This window comes from Pyrgilauda ruficollis, unplaced genomic scaffold (genome assembly GCF_017590135.1).
Source record: "Pyrgilauda ruficollis isolate IOZ18807 unplaced genomic scaffold, ASM1759013v1 scaffold1, whole genome shotgun sequence".
Classification (NCBI taxonomy): Eukaryota; Metazoa; Chordata; class Aves; order Passeriformes; family Passeridae; genus Pyrgilauda; species Pyrgilauda ruficollis.
In genome coordinates, this window is record NW_024508100.1 from 15308537 (window position 1) to 15331570 (window position 23034).

Sequence of the window (23034 nt, forward strand, 5' to 3'; positions counted from 1 at the left end):
ACAATTGTTTCTGGATAAAAGGTATCACTTCTTGACATTGTCTAGATCAATTTTATTTTAGCAAACACGAGCAAAAGAGTGGTATATAAACTAATTAACCTCATAAGAAGCGTGGGCAGAGTTCGATATCATAAATGTCCATCTGTTTTTCCTTTTTACTCTTAGAAGAATGATCATTTTCCTCTGCTATCCAGCCCTGTATTGTGAGAATGGTAGAAGCACACAGGGACTAAAGATAACTCTAGCCAGTCTCAGCTTCCACCTCCAAAAAGGGAGTTAGCCTGTAGCCAGTTACACAGGCGTAATTTTAACAGGTGAATTATGATTAGTGTAAAGTTTGGCACCTCACCTAGCTGCATAGTGTTACAATCTGTAGGAACTAGGCATAGTGGGCACCCTTTCTTTCAGCCTAAGTTGTTTTTTCTAATATTTAGGATGAAACCTTTTCTGGTCTCTCTAAGAGTCTACAGAGAGACTTAATCTCAGGGGAATTTTATGTGTTCAAGCTCAAAGTCTTTCTGCATCTAATGTGAGTTAACATGGAGCACTTTTAAGTAGAAATGCCTCATCACACTTGGTTTGTTTTAGCATACATCTAATGATAGAAGACAGTTTGTATAGTTGACTGACATTACAACAAGATTTCCATGGAGGGGCAGAAAATCAGTCTACCTGTTGAAGGGCTAGAAACCAGAAAATTTACTCTCTGTTCCAGGATCTGCCATTAGTACCCACTTCTTTGGGCTTACACCTGTGAAAAGGGTAATTTTCATTGTCTCAGTCAGAGAAAATTCTTTGTTGAGTTGCTTACAAGGTATAGTGATGAGATCCATAGAAATGTCTGTAAAGAGTAGTATGATGTTGTAGAAATCTTTCAATGTCTTCCATTTCACTGAAGATGGGAGAACTGTTTTTCAGAGCAAATCCTTGCTTTTTTTCTTAACAGCTACGAACTGCCTCCTGGCCAAAGTGTTTGAAAGAGATATTAATTCTCATCACTATGTATATGGGACAGTTACATATACATACATATATATACACATTCTTCAGTGCATTTTTGTCCAAAAATGCTTTAGATTTAACCATGCTGCAATTAAGAAAAAAAAATTGTAGGTTACATTTTTTAATGTTTAAAAATTCTAATATTATTAAATTTATTTATAAATTTACATTTTATGTTGATTTTGAATATAGATATCACATCTGTTTTTATACAAGTATCTAATGACTGTGAAATATGAATATATTGACATGGTCAGTGGATTGTTCTCAATTATATCTCAAAGTACGCACAAAAATAAACAAAATATTGAGAACAAATTGGAGAAAAGTAACTAAGGAAGGACTAAGGAAGTAACTAATTCAATAGTATTGTGAAACCATTGATTGTACAGTCAGTGCAGGTATCATTGGACACAACGATACGTGGGCTTTGTCCTGAGAAGCTTACATTATAAAGAGAACACTAGACAAGCTGTGGAAGATTCAGTGTTTTTCTTGTTGCCTTCATCCAGCTTCCATCCCTCATTTTGAAATACTCCCCGTGGATGGCATTAAAAAGTTGTGAATTAAAGCTCCAGGGAGCCTGAAAGAAGCAGCTATAGGCAGTGTTGTGGAATAAAAAGGGTAGACTTCCTGATGCAATTAGTCAGGTGTTTCCTATGCATGATAAAGAGTTTATAGCGCAAAGAAGATGGTGAAAGAAGAATGAAAATTGTACAGTTACATGTGCTGTAAAATTTATGACACGTCGTGACACCATGTCATTCTCAGCTTGTTTTTCAGGTCCTTAAAAGCATGTGAAGTCTGAGCATCTTGCAGGGATAAGGATTTGATAATTGCTGGTTACCTGTTGAGTTCAGTTTTTGATCTTTCAGGGAAGATCAGTTTGAATATTTTTATTAATCTGACTATAGCTCTTGAGCAAAGCTTGTGCCTTTCTCATGTACAGACATTGGGTCGTTCCTAAAGTACTTGAATGGATGAAGGGATGTAAACCAAATGAAATCTCTAGATACAGCCTCTGGTTTCCTCTATTTTTCTTACATTAATGATATTGATTTCTTGCATTAATATTGAAATAATTAAAAGGTAAAGACTCAGGGGCAGTGCTAATAAACTGTTTTTAAATTTTTAATCTCCCATTTAAAAAGTAAATTTAATTTTTAAATATAGCATTAGATTTCAAATATGCCACAATTTCATTTGTATTGTGTTGTGGAGCACTCCTATGCAGCCTTCTGCACTTTGCTTTTAGTCATTCTCACTGAAATTAGAACTATCAGTGAGCAGCACCAGACGGATTTTGATTTCACTTGAAAAGTTGTTTTGGACAGGACAACTTTTGAAAAATACATGCTATTTTTATACATGTCTTTAAGGTGATTTTTTTTTGTACCTTTGATTGAGTTTGTGGCTTATTTTAATACATTTCAAGGTAAAAAGTGCTTTCAGAAAATAGGATTTATAACTATGGGAGGTCAGATAGTAATGTCAGAATCTCTGCTTTACAGAATTCATTACTGTACGTAATGATAGAAAGTGATACATTAGCAAGTCTTGAAACAAGGCAGAAGAGTTTTGAACTGCCATTTAGTTCATTAACTTTCTAGAATCCCCTTGATATTTTTTTTTAGATTTCTGTTTATATAAAATACATGCATACAACAGGACATATTTCTATCTTATTGCCTACTTCAGCAGTGGCTGCAATTATACCATGAGCTCCATTAATTTCGAATGAATTATCTGTTTACTAGGTAGAACTGGGAAGTGGGAATTTGGGATCTTGTTAATGACACTGACCTACTATCCTGGGATGAAAGAAGTCACCTTAGATCTCTGTGGTTGACTGTCTGGTGTATTAAATACATGTGGGACAGCTTACATTACACTACATCATAAGAATTGCTTAACTAAATTCTATCCATAATACATGAGTGTCAATGGGAATTTGCTGATTTATGCCCTAACATAAAATTTAGGGAAATTCTTTATCTGCACATGTGCAGTGTTTTTGTATGTTGAAGTTAGAAAACTAGAATCATGTGGTCTGGCGTAATAATTTCATCTTTGCCATTGTCAGAATAAGATTTTTTTCTCCTATTAATATGATGGGGGAAAAAAAAGGCTGAGAATAGTCCCTAAAATATAACTATTTCATTTTTTTGCATAATTTATTGGAAGTATGCTAAAACATTTCTTTTATAGTCCACTGACTCTGCTGGATTTCTGGTGTTCTGGCCATGTTGAACTGCACCAGGAGAGACTTATGATGACTGTTATAGTTCATCTAGGAAATAGTGTTGAATTTTCAAAAATCTTTCCTATTACTTACTCCAGTGATAAACTCTTTGAAACAATATGACTCTTAAGAGTAACTACCAGACAGATGGACAGATGGTTATCCACATCTTGCAATAACCAGTGTGAATTCAGCCAGGTGTCAGGTGGGAAGATTCTGGACATCTGTTTCATCTCTCTGGTTTATTCATCTGTCTCTCTGGGCCTGTACAGATGCACTAGCTGCTTCCCTTCATGCCATTACCAGGAAAGATAAGGCAATTGGAATTCTTGTCCCCAGACATGGATATCAATGGATGGAACAAAACTGGATTCATAACTAGCTGTGTGAACTTCATGATTTTGGCACATCAACAGACTTTATGTTGCACATATCTAACACCTCAGTGTACATACCAAACTTTCATAATACTTTGCAGTACTGCATTTTAGGACAGAATATAAATATGGCGTGTGTCTATTTTTAGGAAAAAGTAGAGTGAATAACATTACCTGAAGAAGTACTACTATTTAAAAAAAATGGAAGATTAAATTATCACTAGATCTTTTGATACTTAGTTCTGCAATCCATTGAAATTCTGCTGAAGAGATTTGTACTTTGTGTGGATGGAATGGTTGCCAATCATTCTTCCCTCATCTATTATCTTATTCAAATTAATACTGGTAAGCTTGAAAAATCATAAGTAGCTTTAGCCACTCTGTAATCTGCTTTTAATAGAAATAGGAGTGGAATATATCCCATATGGTAACCTGGATGATCTATCTTGAATTATTTCTGGGATAAGATCAAATACATACCTGAGTTTTGGTTACATACTCAATCTCAAATTATTTTCATTAAAAAATAAAATCTCCTTTAAATACACTTAGGCTGGGGCCATCTGTTAATTTCATAAACCCTAGAGCCTCATCCTAAGTTTTTATACTGAATAAACCACTCCTACACTATCTTACCATGGATGTCATAAAATCAGAGGAGGCAGTTGTGAGATGAGCTTGGAGTGCTGCATACTGGAGTGAAAGGATGAACAGCATTTGACTTTTAAAAGACTTCTGACTCAAGGAAGTAAAAAGGAAAATGCAAGACAGTGACTTCAGGAGGGTTTGAATCAGGATTTAGTGTGGTAAACTGTCAAATAATCTGGTGTTATATATGACTAGGTGAGGATAAACAGTGTGCTACTTCATAGAAAAGACTTCCAAATAATGGTATCAACCTATAATAGAATAATAAAATACTTTGTATTTTTACTAAGTGATGCATTTCTGCTAATTGAAAGAGTAGGTGATTTCAGAGAGAGAGAAAAAAGGTGATTTAAAAAAAAAAAAATAATGTTAACCCCCTCTTGGGGTTTCAGACATGTTTAAAACAGTAGTCCTATGTTCCGGTTTCTGAACTAGTCATTAAGAAGAATATACAGCAGAGAAATCATGATTTTGACTTCCCTTTTTAATTATGGAGCCATATCTGTATTACACTGTCAAGAGACTACTACAGCTGCTTAAAAAGAAGCCTTGCTTCAGCAGTGAAAAAGCAGCACATCATGTATTAAAGCTAACAGCACGCATGCAAATCTTAAAATGATTTATCACCAGGGTGGTGTTGGGGCACTTCTAAACCAGAGGGTTCCAATCAAGCTGTGTGAAGTCTGCAGTGATACAAAGGAACATTTTTCTGATTGTCAGAAGGTGCTATGGCTCAAAGTTTGCTTCTGCATTTCAATGGCAATATGAAATGCTGTGAAAATACAGAATCTAAATGTGTATAAAAGTTCCGCATATTCTTTTTTTTTTCTTGTACACTCCAGCCAGTTTAAAATACAAGAAGTAATTACATTTCCTTAAACTGTTTTATTAAAATTGATTGATTTCCCAGAGATATTGCTACCTGTCACTGAGAGCTGTTGCTGTGACAATTGTTTATTGTGGTGTAACAATAGCATCACATTCCTTGGGGTAATATGTGAGAATTGGATAACATAATGGACTTCCAGGGCCTTTGTGAAACACCATTTTTTTTTTGCTGATTTTGTATTAAATAAGTACCAGCCTGTGTTTGTGGGTTAATATATGCATACCATTTGGAATGTACTTAGTGACATTATGTAATTCACAGATGTTTTATTATTCATCGTACTGTGCATTCATAGCTCTCTGTAGTCACTATTGTGCAAAAAATCTAATGAGGGAGAGTCTGTGTGTGTTTTGCTGGTCCTTTAGTCTTTTTAAATTCTCATTCACTCATTCGCAAACAGAGGGATGTGGTATCCTTTCCTGCATTTTGAGTTATAGTGTGGAAAGGATTAAAAATACAGATTTCTCATAATTTGTGCATGTTTATTTCCCATTGTAAAAATACATGGTAGGATACAAAAAATCCCAAGACCTCATCATTCCACTGTATTTGGATTGTGCTGTAATTTATCGCTTTGAGAGGAGATGGTTAGTCTAAGTATTAGATAAGGATTTTATGTACACTTTTTATAGGCATAAATGAAACCACACTGTTACAGACAGAAGTGAACTAAAGAAAAATGAGAAAGCTCCTCAGTTTCTGTTGTTGTTATCTTAAATCATATTAGAAATGCTTTCTCCAACTGGTTTACGAATTCACTTTCCTTGATTTCATCATCTGATCAGCACCAGACCACTTGCTGATGAAAGACAAAGTCCTTGTTACTGATTGCAGCGGCATTAATCATTTTCTATTAATAAAAAAACCCATAGTGTCTCAGTGCAGTAGTTCTGCTGAAGAACTAATAAATCATAAGAAATAAATGGTCTTCAAAAATCCTTACTGGAATCAAAATTTTTATTCAGAATTTTGATACCTCTTTTTTTAACTTTTTTTTTTTTTTTTTTTGTAGAATTTTATTTTTTTTTTTTTTTTTTTTTTTTTTTTTTTTTTTTTTTTTTTTTTGTCCCTATGAGTAATGCATTCTTCATCACACATTTTTGAACCAGCTTTTATCTTTATCCCTGCTTGGCTGGACTTTTTGGACTGTGTAATCATAAACCCTTAAATTATTTTTTTTCTATCACCATATTTAAAATTATTTTATTGCATGTTATATTATCCTTTTAGTTAATACAGTGAAATTTAGTAATTCACTTGGTAAAAAATTATTCTCATCTAAACATTCAGTACTTTAGATTTAGCTTGTGTGTTTTTTACTTCCAGTGGAAAGTTCTTGGGATTGTGTTTTTTCATTTTTTCCTGTTTCTCCATGGGAAATTATTTTTCCCTGGGAATGCTTTTGGTGAAAATTGAATCTCCCTGTGTTTAAGTTCCCTAGTGTACAGGTCTGTCATCTCTGACTACCTGACTTTGTGGTAAAGAAAGGCGTAGCCCTATGTAGTATAACCTATCTCTGACTAATAGCTTGCAGAAAAAACAAAGCAGTTTGCAATGTTCTAGCTTTTTTTGTTGGGCTAGTGATAGCCTTGCCTTTGCAGAATCTGGGATCAGTATTAGGAAAGTAAATACCTTGAATAAAAAAATCTGACACTTTTGTAAATGCAGTACTTTTCCACTTAAAGTGTTTTGAAACTATGCTTTCAATTTATTTAATATTCAGTCATTCACTTTGAAGTTCTATTCATTTATATACCACTGCAGTAAATACACATGTAAAGCCCTTTAGAGCAAAACATAAACTTCAGTCAAAATGCTGATAAGGAGAGTGCTGGCAAACCCAAGGAACACAAAGACTAATGTAAAATCTGAGACAAAGATGAAAAAGTCAGGTTTCTGTCACATTTAAGAGGAGTTAGTGTAAGAAGCCATTAGGAAAGTGATTTGTTTTAAATCACCCATGCCCAGCGATTTTTATTAATGTGAAATATGCTCCTGAAAACATCCTTCGTTCTGTGCTGCTATTCTGGCTTCCAGTGACGGTGTTAGTGATTGGCAAGCTGCAGTTTCCATTCTGGATGAAGTTGTTATATTTCAACTTGGTTTTCAAAGCTGTGTAATCTTTGTAGTATTTTCTAATGCAACTTTGATAATGGGATAGTTGGGTCCAAAGCCGCACTTTGAAGTCAAGCAGCGGTCCATATTTAAAATTTTTAGGACAGAACTTGCTGAACTTGCTGTTCTTGCTGAATAGAAGGAGCAGAAAACATAAAGCATTCACTGTTCATTTTGATTTGACTTGCAAAATTTATGGAATGTCATATGAATGATGTTTTGGCAAAATAGCTTACATAAGGTCCCCCAAATGGTGAAAAATGCCTTTTTTGTAGCTCCAGCGGTTATCTCAGAACTCCTCCTGAAAGAAGGCAATGCAATTAATTCTAATTCTCTGCTCTGCTTCAGTTTTTGATGGCTTTGCGAAGAGTAATGGATTAAGGTGTTTAATAGTTTAATATCTAAACTTGAAAAGCAACTGAAAATATTTGCTTAATTCCTATTATACACAAGAAAATATTGTCTTTTCTTTGTGGACACTGGTATTTTCTAGCTGTTTAATTTACTCCCCCTCATGTCAGAGTTGGAAACTGGACATTGCTAATCTTACTCAGGCAGATTGATAACATCTTCACACTGTACAAGGGCATCAAGTAAATTTCCAGTCATGGAAATCATATTATGATACACAGGAACAACACAGGAGTTAGATTCTGTCTCTGGTTCTTTGTCAGCATGATAGGAATTTCCAGATTTAGCTCTGATGAATATAAATGGACAAGAATATGTATTCTACACAATGTATAAAGCAAAATGCCCAGGGCAAACTAGCTGCTGTTTGGTTTTATGTGGAAGAAAATATAAAAAGCAGCAGTTAGCTTTTGCCTGTGTTTGTTCCTCTAGAGTTTCTTCATCCACTAAGATCACCTATTGGAGACAGTCTGGGATTTTTCTGTTTCAGATTTTTGGTTTTATATATCTGGAGAACACGGCAAGGAAGGAATACAAAGAGAAGGATGAGACAGCTAATATCTTGAAACAGGACTGCTCATTGTAATGCCAAAGAGGTGGAAAAATACAAATAATGAACAAAGCTCAACACAGAGCTCTCTAAAAGGAATAATTTTTGTCTTTTGTGACTAAGTTCCAGCCACAGAATTGCAGAATCACAGAATAGTTTGGCTTATGAGTGACCTCCAGAGATCATGGGGTCACTTAGAGCAGGCTATACAGGAACTTATCCAGGTGGGTTTTGAATGTCTCCAGAGAGGGAGACTCCATGACCTCCCTGGCCAGCTTGTTCCAGTGCTCTGCCACCCTCAGTGTAAAGCAGGTGTTCCTCCTGTTGAGATGGAACTTCTTGTGTTTTATTTTATGACCATTGCTTCTTGTCCTTTCACGGCAACACTGAAAAGAGTCTGGCACCATTCTCTTGATACCCAGATTTAAAATATTTGTATGTATTGATGATGTCCCCTCTCAGTCTTCTCTTCTGTAGACTAAACAGGCCCAGTTCCTGCAGTCTATCCTCATAGGAGAGATGCTCCAGACCCCTCATCATCTTTGTGGCCTCTGCTGGACCCTTTCCAGTAACAATTCATCTTTCTTGGACTGTGGAGATCAGAACTGAGCCCAATACTTCAGATGTAGCCTGTAGGACAGAATATTGTGTGAGGAAAATATCCCTAGGCTTGCTGGCCACACTCTTCCTGATGAACCTCAGGATTGGCCCTCCTGGCTGCAATGGCATTGCCAGCTCATGCTGACCTTGTCATCCACCAAGACTATCGGGTTCTTCTCTGCAGACCTGCTTTTTAGTAGATGTTCCCTGACCTGTGCTGGCACATGGGATTATTCATCCCCAGGTTCAGGACCCTATGCTTGCTTTTGTTGCTCTTCAGTAAGTTTCTCCCCAGCCAGCCCTCCAGCCTCGCAAGGTCCTGCTGGAGAGCAGGACAGCTTTCAGGTGTATCAGCTACTCCTCGCCCTCACCCAATTCTGTATCATCAGCAAACTTGCTTAGGTTACACTCTGTTTAGTGCAGGTTGCTGATAAACAAGCTAAGGCTGGACACAGTACTGACCCCTGGGTAACAACACTGGTTATGGGTCTCCAGATTCTACTTCACTGATCGTGACCCTCTGAGCTCTGCCATTCAATCAATAATACCATTTAAATGGAGGATGTTGAAAGAAACTTTCCTGATTTGAAACAAATAATTAGATCCTTCATATAAATATTCCATTTACTTGCATGTTTGAGAGGGGAGGCTGGAAAAACCCTCTTCTCTGGTGCAAAACCAATCAAAACACAATGAAGATTTAAAAACTAAACATAAAAGATTTTATTCATTTTTATATAACATAGTTTTTAATATATGTTAAATTAAAAATGTAAGACAGTAAATGCCCTGAAGTGGGCTCAAAGCTAGAATTCCTTGACTGCTCTTCACTGTTGATGCTACACATTTCAGGAGGACAATTTTGTTGTACTCCCTATTAAGGCACTGGGAAGAAGCCCAACACTTGAGTAGAATGAATAAGAGATTGCTGCATTTTGATATAATACATTTATCTTTATATAGAAACAGAAACTTTAAGCAAATTATTTGTTTAGGTAGATGTTTGGGGCCATAAAGTATCCTATAGATTTATGACTTGCCTAATGATCTCTTTTCAATTACTTAGTGTCCTTATTCATCTGAGGCTAGAAACACTATTCTCTTCCCAGTACTGCCAAGTCAGGGAATCTCTAATGTGTTCATATTTTTAATCCTGAACTACTTCTTGTCCTTAATCCATATAGGGGCTTCATCCTCTTAACATGAGAAGTTTTCCTCTTTGAGGAGTTCCTGTCTCAATAAAGCAGTTTGGTCTATTTTGTAAGAACTATCTAAAAACTCTTTGTTTTTGCATCCCCAAAAGGGCTAGGACGTGATGTACGAGGAATAAGGGGATGAAGCCCCTTTAGAGTATACTTAGATAAGAAAACAGCAGAAAAGAACTAAGGAGGTCTTGGTTTACATGAACTAGGTGTAAGAAAATTAAAATTCATTGATGCACATTCTGCAAATGTTTCATACTTAATTCTGTCAGTGTTTGTTATGTTTGTCTGTGATTTCTACCCACAAGACAAATATAAAGCAGATGTTCTAATTGTCTAATTAGCTTTTTGTTTCAAAAGCACTGATATTTGTTCTTTAGCAAAAAAAAAAAAATGTACTTTAAAAGAAATGGCAAGCAGAATACTTTCATAGCCCTTATGATGAAATATTCTCTGTTTGTTGCCTATATGACAGCTCTGGCAATATCATAAATCTTTCTAACCTTCCTCTTCCAACTTAGCTATACTCGTGAGGATATATGTTGAGGGCCTCTTAAGCATAAAGAAAACAAAGATGCTAAGATATAAAACAAATATGACAACTAGCCTTTTTAACCTGTGTGGATTTGGAGAGGATTTATACTGTAAATCAAAGGGTAATTTCTTTGTGCCTCTCTGGTGTTTAAGAAATTCACCTATATATATTTTTTTCTGAATGCCAAGATTGTTCTATTCTGTTTCTTAACTTTTATGTTCTAGAAATGCACGGATAAGTTGGTTATTTAAGAAATCAAAAATATTCTCCATGTTGGCACATATAGGCTCTCAAGGTATTTGGCAATTAGATTTATGTGCTAGTGTAGTGATATAGAAAAATCTCAGTCCTATCACTGTCATTATGGAGCACCAGGGAAAGCTATGGAAATAGCATATTAACTCCTGGCAGCCGAGAGCAGTCACCCTTTCTTTGCATTTAACTGCAGCCATACTGGTGAGCCTATAAGGATGCTTAAGTCATCCCTTATGACTTGATACAGGAATTATAGAAATTAGAAATAGAAAAAAGAAAAAAATAGAAATTTTTTGGTCTTAGGAGGCAAGGAAGTCTTTAAATAGACACAGGAACAAAATGAAATAGAACTTGAAGAAAGAAACTATCCTCCACTCCTCATGACGAGGCAAAGAAAGAAATAAATGCACCAATAAATAAGCTAATAAAGATGTATAATGTGACCAAAAAAAAGAATTTTTCTCATATAGTATTTAAATGACTTTGCAAAGGAAAAATGTCACATTAACTGGTAATGAAATGGGACAAGGGCAGTCCTACTGTCAGAGCACAGTATCATCCCCTTTCAGTTTTTAGTTTATTGCTTGCTGTTCAGGATTTGTTTACTTTGAATTTTAAAACTAAATTAATTAGTAATGGTAAAAAATTAGGTGTTGTTTGTGGTCTGAATAAAAGTGAAGTATAAACACTTCATACTTCACACAAAGTGAAGCATGAAACAGCCTCCTATATGATGATGCAAGCACAAACCAAGGAACAGAAAAAGGCTTCAAAGGGTCTGTAACTCATGGAGGAGAGGAAGTAGTCTATTTGTTGATGCTTCTCCTTAGCCCACAGAAACTCCTCTGTATATGTACCTCATAATTAGGGCTTCATGTGCCTGCGGGGAGGGTACACAGTCAGGGACCAGCCTTTATGCACAGCGTGCTATCCTAGCAACATGATAGATTTCCAGCAGAAATTTGTGTGGGAGTTAATGCTGATCTTTGCAGAGTTAACCCATTTTTGGAGAGAGAACTATGCACAGCTGTTATGGACTAGTCAGTATAGTTTGCCTTCTGAAATCTATAGGAGAAGAACTTAGCATATTCATATTTGGATATGTACCTGGAATTTCCTCACTCATCTACCAAATTCCTTTGTGAAGAGTAATGTGTCATCAGCCACATAGGATTATGCTCACTAACTGTGCTCTTGATGTCTCTTGGGTTTGGCATTTATTTGTCACCTAAGCATGGTATGAGTTTTGAGTCTCTATTTTACTCAGTTATACCAGAATAGCCTTTTTAAAAGTGAAATTACCATCTGAAGCTGAGCTCTGCCAGTCTGAGCCAGAGCCCTAAGACCAATATAGGAGAAAATGTAGATGAATACACAAATGAGTGAGAAAGGTAGAGGGGAGGAATTCTGTTTCACTGAGAACTCCAACATCGATAGATCTTTCAGACCACATTATTTTATATCTCTTGTCCTTGCACTCTCCTCAGGTCAGAGCTAGAAAAACATAACTACTACAGAGTGAATAGCATATATGTGTCTTGTGGCTGTGTTAATCTCATGCAGTATTTTAAGAACATAGAGAAGCATGTCTCTTTTGGGTGTGCAGAGAGTGGGAAATTGCCTAATGGTCAAGTGTGAAAGAGTAAGGCTGAGGAAGACACAGATTTCTGAATATCTGACAGGCTGTAGGGACTATTTTCAGCTTGTATAATTGAATTTTGAACCACTAGAAGAAGAATTTATGTGCACAATTTCTGCTGCTTTACATCACTGGAGCAAAACTTCACTGCATCACAGTCTACCTAATCATCTGATACCCTTATTTCTCAGCAGAAAAAAGAGACCTGTATGCATGTTTGCATAAAGTCTCAATGATATTAAGCTGTAAAAATTCTGATTTTAGATTTCATTTTTATTGTTAGGGTAATGAAGAGATTTTCACCTTTCATACTCATGTGCAAAGCTAAGAGAGTCACATAAAACAGGGAACTAAGATTCCAGCTTTACTAAACTTCAATGACTTTATCAGAAGTAAAGTTGAGAGCCTCTCACTGAAAGTTTCATCTTTTCTGTTATTAGCTCAAATGTTGTCAGTGCATTCCTATTAGGACGGCTGAACAGTTTCCTTGGATTTACTAATTTAATTTAAGTGAACACTGTTAAAGAAAATTTGACCTTATATCCTCTGCTATTTTTACTGAAAAAAATTTGAAATAGGTTTATACATTAAGTTTTTTTGGAGCTCCAAATTATTTTTGTCTGGTAATTGACTTTATAGTATTAGTTAAAATATCTGGGCAGAAAAGTAAAACCTGAATTAGTTGAAGGGAAGTAGAGTAGTCTGTAAGAATTTTTCTGTACATCTTCCTCATGTCCTTGGGGTCCCCAACTCTTCTCCTCACACAAGAATTACACAGGTGCCCACATAACTGATGTGTAAAGGACTGCTTATTTGGCCAAAACGAAAATGAAGCAGAGGATGAAGAGTCCTTGTGATGTACCAGTCTGCCACAATGTACATCCATTGCACTTAGAGAAGTCAAAGGTATTCTGTCGCTGTTGCTGCACTGGAAAAGAGGTAGTTCTAGATCACTTTAAGCCAAGAATGCTGTAAGCAGCACAGTAGAATTTCAGTTGTTTTACAGTATATTAACCACAGTTTTATTTTACCCACATGGAAGTGTGGGATTGGTTTGAACTATTACAATCAGCTTTATAGATAAATACATCTTTTTTTTATTATCTAGTTCCCTATCAGTCTTTCTACCCACTTTGAAATTTTTTATTGATAGCCTTGAACACTACCATATATTTTATCATTTTCCACAATAAAATCAATAGCTTAACTGAAATCCCTGCTAGAACTGAAGGACCACTCACTGGAATAGCAAGAAGGAAGGCTTTGCAAGGTTTTCTGAAGATGTGTGTCTGGATTTGCTGGATCCATTGTTGAGTATTATTTGTAGAATTCATAAAAACATCTTATCACTTGGACTACACTACAAAGGAACTGTGACATTAAGTTTTTATTTTGCCCCTTAAATACTTAAAATTAGAATTCAAAGTGATATTTTTATCTTCTAAGTTTGAAACTTCCATGAATAGGTTCTAAATCACTTTTATACTAGCAGAGGGAGGCCTTTCGTGTGTTACTCATAAGCCGTTATTCTTGCTCAAAGCACAAATGAATAAGAATATAATCATTACTATTTAGACCAGTTCTGGCCCCTTGAAAACAACACATTAAAATAAAAATGCTTCATCTCACACCTGGATAAGTTCACCAGGCAATTAAACATGGAAGATACAATTAATCTTTTTCCTCTTCATCATGATTTATACAACTGTTTAAATTAATTTCCTTTTTTTCAAAATTAGGACAGATATCTTAATACTAGAAAGTTAATTGTATATGTTTCTGAACTGGACACCTATATGTTTGCTCATGTTAGGCTTAAAGTCTTCCACGCCCACAGTAATTAAAATATACAAGGGGAAATTTTTACTATTTGGCAAAGAGGGTCTAGCAGCCCTAAGTCCCTTCTGGCTCAAAGCTTATGCTGGTATGATATCAGAATATATCACATATTGTACGACCCTGAACTGAATTATTCCTCATATATTCTGTGATAACAGCCATATTTTCACCAGAGTTGTTCCATTTCTCATATATACACTTTGGAAATACTGCTTTACCTCTTTCCTGGTTTATACTATCTTAAGAAATTGATTTCTGAATCCAAACTTTGACAAAAGCTTCTGTATTTCACAAACATCAGTAAATTCATTAATTACCACTATGGAAATGGCAGCTGGATGCTCATGCTTTTCCACTGATTCCCATTCAAATTCCAAATATTTTAAAAGCTTTTCAAACATTCATCTATCTTAATTTGATTTGCTTCTCATCCAGTTCCTTCACCACCTGCCCCATCCTTCCTACAATCATGCCTGCTGGTGTGAAAATATGTTCTTTTGCATAGTTCTGTGAAGCAGCCTACTTGCATTTTTCCTTGTGATCTAGCCTTAATTGCCTTTCTAAACTTAACAAAAGCTACATTATTTTAATTTTTTTAAAAATTTATTTCATTGGACTTTTCTTTATGCATATTTGCTTTCTGTAATGCTGTTACAGGGCTGTGTTACATTGCCCATACTCCTGTCTGCTTTGCTTTTTTAGCACATATATTTTTAATGGTGCAGAAAATATATGTGATACACACTACCTTTATGGGCTACCTTTGTTTTGACTTTGTCTGTGTATTCTAGTATGGCTGGACTTACTATCTATGCTTCTACTCTGCATGGATATGGAAGTTTGAGTGACAGAGTATGCATCATATTTTGGCATGAGTGTGTTCACTGTGGCAGCAGTGCTATGTGTGCTTTTACCTTTGTTCAACTTATGTTCCATAAGTCAATATTGAAACAGGAGAAGAGGTAATAGCATAGAGTTTGAGAGCACTTTAGGACACTGAATAAATCACTGAACCACTTCAGCCAAGGCTGCTGATGCAATCTAACAAAATTCGTGATTCTACCCCTCTACTTTGCTCTGGTGAAATCCCACCTGGAGTACTGAGTCCAGCTCTGATGACCCCAGTACTGGAAGGACATTCAACTGTTGGATCGAGTCCAAAGGAGGGCCACAAATTGATCAGAGATTTAGAATGAAGTAGTGTCTTTACCTGCAGCATGATTATGTGAACAGAAGAACAGGAGTAAAAGCATTTAAGATGGATCCAGTTTGCTTTTTCAGTTGTAGTTAGCTAGTAAAATTATCATCATGCATATATGGGCACGGTGAAAGAATTACAAATACCTTTTCAGTGCTTACTTGACAGGCATTTGCAGCAAACGTGTCAGGTTTCCTGTAGGACTTGTTTTCTCTAAAATTGGTGTGTTGTTTCACTCTCTTGCAGATACTTTTTCAGAGTGGCAATAACCTCCTCCTTGCCCATACTTTTGTTCAAATTATGTCCTACACATCTCATTTTATAAAGCATGGAGATCAGGGTATCCCTGTCATAAGACATTTGAAATTCCTCATGCAATCTGCACTATGAAACAGCACACTGTGAACTGAGTGGATCACCGTGTTGGGCCTCTCTCAGCTGGTGGCAATCTTCCCTGTTGTTAGGAAGGCTGACAGTTCTTGCCCTAAATCAAGACTTGTTCTGCTGCTGAATAATGACACTGCAGTACTTTGGATATTTGGCTCCCCTCGAACTGAGGCAATCCTTTCTGTGATAGGCCATGTAAATGCAGTTGGCTTCTGCTGCTTTTTCAGGAGTTATAAAAAACTTAGTTCTTTTATAAAAGCGAATATTGTTTATGATTAGTTCTTATTTTTTGTTGTTTATTTTTTTCCCCCATTTGCATCCCAAAGTCTGCTACTGTCTGAGCATTTGTTGAGAATATAGATTTTATTGTCAGGTGTAGATTCCATCCTGTACACCATCAATGTTAAATACACCATTTTTCAGCATATAATGGGATTTTCAGGATAGAAAGAGAGAGTGTATGCTGACATTTTTGTCATATGACAAATTACCATGATGGTGCTCTTAATTATGACAGAATATTTTAATAAAAATATGAATATTAATTATTATAAAATTCATCATTAAGATTCCTTAAAATAATTTTCTGTGTGAAAATTTCTATAATGCTCTTAAGTATTATAAGCTTTTTTATACTGCATTTATTCTAGGGTTTTTATATAGGTTAAAGTCTTTGAAGCATTATGTTGCCAATGATGTATATGCATCTGATTGTTAATACTTCTGCTGGCACCAAGGTGAAATGCAGAATCTTTTCCTTAAGAGTCCATAAAGAGAGAGCATACAGGCAGCTGTTGTTAGATAATGTGATCTTCATTGACTTTAAGCAGACATTTAGATCCACCTAGAGAGGAGCAGGCCTGTAAGATCTGCTGCATCCAGGAAAACAAAATTTTCATTTATGTTTCTTTCACTGTTTTATTATTTCTACTGTACTCTGCTTACAGATCTGAGACAATCATTGCTCTTCTCAGTAATGATTAATTGAAATAAAAATTTAGAAGGTGAAATAACGAGGTATGATACTTCATTTGGGATTGAGATAAACCAAGATAAAATGACTAATAAATTAGATTAAAAAAAAAAAAAAGAAAAAGAAAATAAGCTTTTTTTAAGCCTTTCATTGAGAGCAATAAAATATAGCTGTGTCAGCAGAAAGTTCCCTCTTGGTCTTTTGGATTTATGTCTTTTCCATTGACTTGACATCAACAGAATGAGACACATTTGCTTCCTTAAGGACAAGGGCATTAAAGCCCATTTTCTACTTTATCAGATCCTTACCTTCTTGGGTATTGCATTATATGTTTAGGTCTGTGTATAGCTCAGTTAGCTTCCATGTTCTGTATTTTCTGAATTTAGTACATGTGCAATACTGGGTCCCTGTTATTTGCTTTTATAGACTTTTCATGGATTAGCAAGGAGATGATTTACCTGATTTCTCAAATTTAGTAAACCTTCCCATACAAAATAATCCTAACTGTTATAAATTTAACATACTTTTGATTAGGAAATGAAAAAGATGATAATAAGTAATAAATTAATAATGCAAGGTTCACAAAAGCAAGAAAATAATGAAAATTAATTGCAGTGTTGTGAAAGCAGAAAACCTGCTTTATATTGATAAGTATATCCTGCAATGTAAATAATTTTGCCTTTTAAGCACTAAAATGTGTAAGGAACTTTTTTTCCATTGGGATGGCATTAAAATGTGAGCTCATTTAAAGTACTTCTTGATTTTTTTCATTAAATGACAGGGGAAAATCTTCAAGGTCTTCTAAAGAATATAACCTGCAGACTGACCTGGCAGACTAACCACGTACATTTCAGTACTGGTTAGAGATGTACAGTTCTATAGCAATAGACTTGCAGCTTCATATGAAGGTATAAACGATGATGATTAACGAGGTTTAAGGCACCTCTTGATTTCAAGGAAATCATAAGTCACTGAAATGTTGTAAAGTATTCAGCAATGAAAAAATCACTTATTACATATACTGAGAATATGGTTTTTTGAGTATACATTTATCCTCTTGCAGCTTGCTCATCCTCTGTAACTTGAAGAAAAGAAAATTTTCTTACGGTAGCAGTTCTTGCTTCCTGCTCACATTTGAAATGCAGTTGAATTTTCATCTAGTCTGTCCCTTCTTCTATAACAATAATAACCATAATAATAATAAAACAATAAAAATGAATTTTTACTTTTTCTACAGTATCTTTTTCTCAGTTAAGATTTTTTTGTTTACATTTTTGGACTTTTTATTTAAAAAAAAGACACCTTGCAACTGATTATCTTTATCATACTAGAAATGGTTTTGTCTTGGTTTTTGTTTGCTTGTTTGTTTATTTTTCTTTTTTCAATGTGAAGGTGAAGCATGTTTGCAATGTATAAAATTTGTTTTCAAAATGCATGTGTATGCTAAACATTATTTGAATGTATACTCTTTATGAAGGCTTTCTGCAAAATATATAATACATATATTTCAGTAAACACTAAAAACTTTTTACTCATGGATTCCTATTTTGTTAGGAATTTTGTTGTGTTCTTTTCAGAAAACTAAGACAAAATGCTTTTAAATTATGAAAAGTGAAACCAAAAAATTTTACAAAATGAATGAAAGTAATTTCAGAATATATTTATAAAACTACTCACCCATATATGAACTAGACTTAAGAATCACTAGAAATGAATAAGAATTATGAACATATTCAGCAGCTGGTTTTTAGTTATTTTGTATCTTCTTCCTCATTATGCTTTAAATTATTTTTTTTATCTTTCTTTCCTTATCTTGTAGTTTATGTTTTTGAAATCTTCAGTGCATGTCATATTTACTTGACATTCAAGGAGCAGTTTCAACAAGCTCTTTTGACATCTTTTAATAGGATTTCAGCAAAAAACTTTTGAATATAGAGGGTTTTGGGGGTGTGGAAGGTATTTTAAATAAATAACTACATAAGTTTAATTTTAATTTTCTCAAGTGGGTGAGATGACATTCACTAGTTAATATACAGATTTCTAGCTGCCAGGATTCTACTAACAGACAAATAAACATGAATCCTAAATACCTCATACCCACTCATTTGTACAAAAAGAATTATTACAAAGCTATATAGATTTAAGTTTATATAAATATTTTTAAATCTTGTATTAAATATTGTTTTCTTATTTAAATAATAAAATATAATATTGAAATAATAGAATTGTTAGCCTTTTTCGATGTTAATACATCACCTGCACACTGTTGTATTCTGTCTGGAAGGTAGTGGACACAGCCCAAATAGTCAAAACAAGAAATATCTTTTATTTACAGATGAATGAGGAACACTTGTACAGAGCTGAAGAGAGTTTTATAAAGCATACTATTTCAGGAGAACATTAGTTTATATTCTACAGACACATGAATTATAGGAATTAAAGCAGTACAATTTGTCTATCTATGTTTTCATATACAAGTTTAGAACACATTTTAAAACTTGTGTTTAAATCCCTGTTACTTCCCTATCCTGCCTAATTCTTTCATTCAGTGTGAGATTCAGTGTAAGTGAGCTCACTTTTACCATTTTTCTTGATTCAAAAGTATTCAGTCATAGACCAGCAGCTATTATTGCAGGCATGTTAAAACCAAGTTGTGGGTAATGGAGACATTTGACACTAAGAAATAAGGACCATAACTTAATATTTTTTTTCTAATAAATTTATCACTAAAAATTGATATGGATTAGAATCCAAAACATTAAATGAACCTTTTAAGACTAATTATTCTAGTTTTCTAATAGTTGGGGTTTTCTCTTTCCCCAGTATGTCTTGTGCTAACCTTAAAACAGGGATCCTTTTCTTCATAAATGTGTGTAGAGGCCCTTCCTGTCAACTAAAACGGCTGTTATTATTAGGCTGTATGTGTAGACCTCCATTCAGTTTAAAGAGTCTAGATGTTTTTGAGTCATTACAAAAAGATATTAGAGGGTATGATTTGGTTTATATAAATCAAAGTTGCATGTGAAAAAGTATGAATCAATTCTGACTTCACTTAAGGTCCAGAACTGAATTAAGTTAATTCAATAGCTTATGAATTCTATTGAAAATTATTCATTTCTCTACCCCAGGAAATGGATAGGTTATGAGGGGGAGAATAACACAAATTTTTATACTAAAGGTAAATACATCAGCCTCTGGTTTACAGTATTCCACCTAATATGTGTTAAAAAAAAGTGGTGTACTATACACATTTTGACTGGAAAACTTCTAATGAATCTTTAAATATAGCAATATATCAATTTCCATTGAAAATGAGTTCTAATTGGAATGATAATTCAACTTTTAGCAGTAAAAATGCATTTTATATTATTTTATTGGGGATTGGAAATCTGACTTAATTGCCATGTAAAACTAATCAGGAATACAAATTCATAACAGCAATTTCACTCATTTTTGGTCTGTAATATTTTAATTTTTTAAATTTGTATTTATTATTTTTTTTTAAATAGCTATAGATTTCACCATCACAACTAACTTTTCTAAAAGATAAATATTTTTATTTTCTGTGTTCTTGGCTTGCCTTATCCCTATGAATTCTATAAGGGAGTCCATAAGTGTAACATCAGGGAGAGTATTTAATAGTAGGTTTAAGAATTTTTATAACTGGCATTCTAAAATGGAATTTTTAAATGTAAACCTTACATTAATTATACACCAGTTAATACACCCGTCTTCAAAAATCATTGGTTTTCACAATAAACATTATTTCAAACTCTGTATAGTCAAATCCTACACTTCAGCATAACAGATCAATCTATGACCTCAAAATCTTGTCTTTAAAGAACATTTCATGGGTAAGGGCAAGATCCTTCAGCAATATATACCCATTAGATTAACATTTTGCCATCATTGTTACTGATTTCCATGGAATGATCAAGTTAATTTGTCAGGGTATCAATTTAGTGGTATAGATTTGAAATTGTGTTGGCCTGATGATGTCGGGATGGAGCATGAGAGGAATTAAATGATGATAATATAAGAGTATCCCCTTGTTCAAATGTAATTTAAATAGACAAAAATAGAATTCTGTGACTTTTTTAACAAGGACAAATGAAATGATTCATCTGCAAATTGCATGTACCCAAAGTAACTGATGAAAGAATTTATGTTCTAGGAATAAATAGGTTCAGCGTGGGTTACAAAATCCTTCTTTTCAAAGGCAAATTGTAAAAATTTGAGAAAATTTTCACTGATAAATAACATGATGGCCAAATGCAGAGGGAAACACTGTGTACCTTTTTTTTTTTTTTTGTAAAATTCTTTATATGAACCCTGAAAGTTTTCATTTCATCTTCACTTGTCACCGTACTTCACTAGTGGCCAAATGCAGAGGGAAATACTGTGTACCTTTTTTTTTTTTTTTTTTGTAAAATTCTTTATATGAACCCTGAAAGTTTTCATTTCATCTTCACTTGTCACCGTACTTCACTATGTCAGAGGGCTCTCTTGATTAATTTTGGCCACTGGATGATTCTTCATGAGCACACTCCCTCTCAGATACCATCATCTGCAGTGGTTTGTGCAGCTACAAGTCCACTTGATGCACCCTGCTTTTAGTGTGGCAGAGCAATGTGCAGTGCTCCACACTGGTGTGGTGTTCCAGTATGCAGCTTGAAAGATTGCAGGCTAGTCAGCAATCCTGTGGTGTTAGTTACCTCCTCGTTCATTTATCACTGTTCAAGTAAAAATGAAGTATTCACAGGCAAGACAGTGACAAGGACATATAAGGACATATTTACACAGAAGTGCATCACTAAGCATGCCTGTATGTGCCTTATATTTTTATTAATTCCCAAGGTCAATTGGATGAAGATGGATTTTTTTGGCTTCTTATGCCTTAAATGCCAAATCTTCATTTCACTTTCATAGATTGCTGACCCGTACTTTTTTTCTTTTTCTTTTTCTTTTTCTTTTTCTTTTTCTTTTTCTTTTTCTTTTTCTTTTTCTTTTTCTTTTTTACCGTCTTTGATGGTTACTCAGTTATCCCTATAATTCTCTGTTTTCCATACATGTCTACAAAACATGATTATAACATGGCCAGATTTGCATAAGCACTCAGGTTTAATTGTGGAGAATATTATGCCTGTATCAAAAAAAGCAATCAGGTGGTTTCAAGCATTTTGAATAAGCTAACTTGTAATGAACCTTCCTGAAAACGGAGAAAACAGAAAAGTAAAAATATAATCAAAATATGTTTATCTAAATTATTTGGGTATTTTTTCTTCTGACAGCATTTCCAATAACAGGAAAGATAAATACTCTGATAGATTAGCATGTTCACTGTTATTTTTACTATGTGTACTGAGACAGGGATGACAACTATTTCCAACTAATTCAGTTAAGACCTATTTACTTTCCAAGCTACTTCATAATGGTGAGAGAGAGTATTTCCATCACGACATTTGCTCTTGTGGCCCTTGCTCTGAAGTGCTTTTGGTCTTTCGTGTACATACTGCAGTAAGCAGCTGTTTGTGACTCTTTAGCAACTGTGATTGAAACATTATTTTCAGGAAAGCAGAAGTGATTCTCTTCGCATGGAATGAAGAGTGAAGTTTGTGCATTTTAACTGTCTTGAGGGACTATTTCCAGTTCTTTCTCATCTGTCTCATTGTAGTAACGATTTAATGTTATAATAACACAATGCAATATGACAACCATAAAGTCTTAACAACAGGCTTTATTGTGAGACTTCTCTATGGCTGCAAAGTTTGAAAATGAAGATAACACTGTGACGGCCTTATCTATGTTTCAAATCTTCATGGAGGGTGGATATTTACTGATTTTTATACAGATTTTATGTCAGTTAAATTATTTTATATAGGAGCATGATGTTTTTTCCCCATGGAGTTGTATAGCATTAACATGCGTGCAGTTATATCAGCTTGCAATAATTGCTTTGTCATTCACATCAAAAGATATTGTCCCTTTCCTTACAGCTGTAAGGAACCCTGAACTAGATCTGGTTTCTAATACTAGTATATTTGCATCTTCACTCTAGGTAAGCATGGCTTTAAGTACACAGGTATTATTAAAGGGGTCAAGCTTTGTGTATAAAAAAACCAGAGTGTTTTATCAGGAAGGAGAATCTTCATCCATAACTGTGTCACAGCAC

The 23034-nt window shown here is 34.5% G+C and overlaps 1 protein-coding gene across 5 annotated transcripts in view; it reads left to right on the plus strand.

Annotated features, from left to right (window-relative positions):
• The window catches only part of PCDH7 (protocadherin 7), a 254853-nt gene that overhangs the window by 52253 nt on the left and 179566 nt on the right, over window positions 1-23034 (plus strand). The window contains exon 3 of one of the 5 annotated variants that reach the window (XM_041483735.1): window positions 8069-8090. The exons of the other annotated variants lie outside the window; for them this stretch is intronic. Within the exon in view, the coding sequence (XP_041339669.1) occupies window positions 8069-8090 (22 nt within the window). The remainder of the gene's footprint in view (window positions 1-8068; window positions 8091-23034) is intronic. 5 annotated transcript variants of the gene reach the window in all.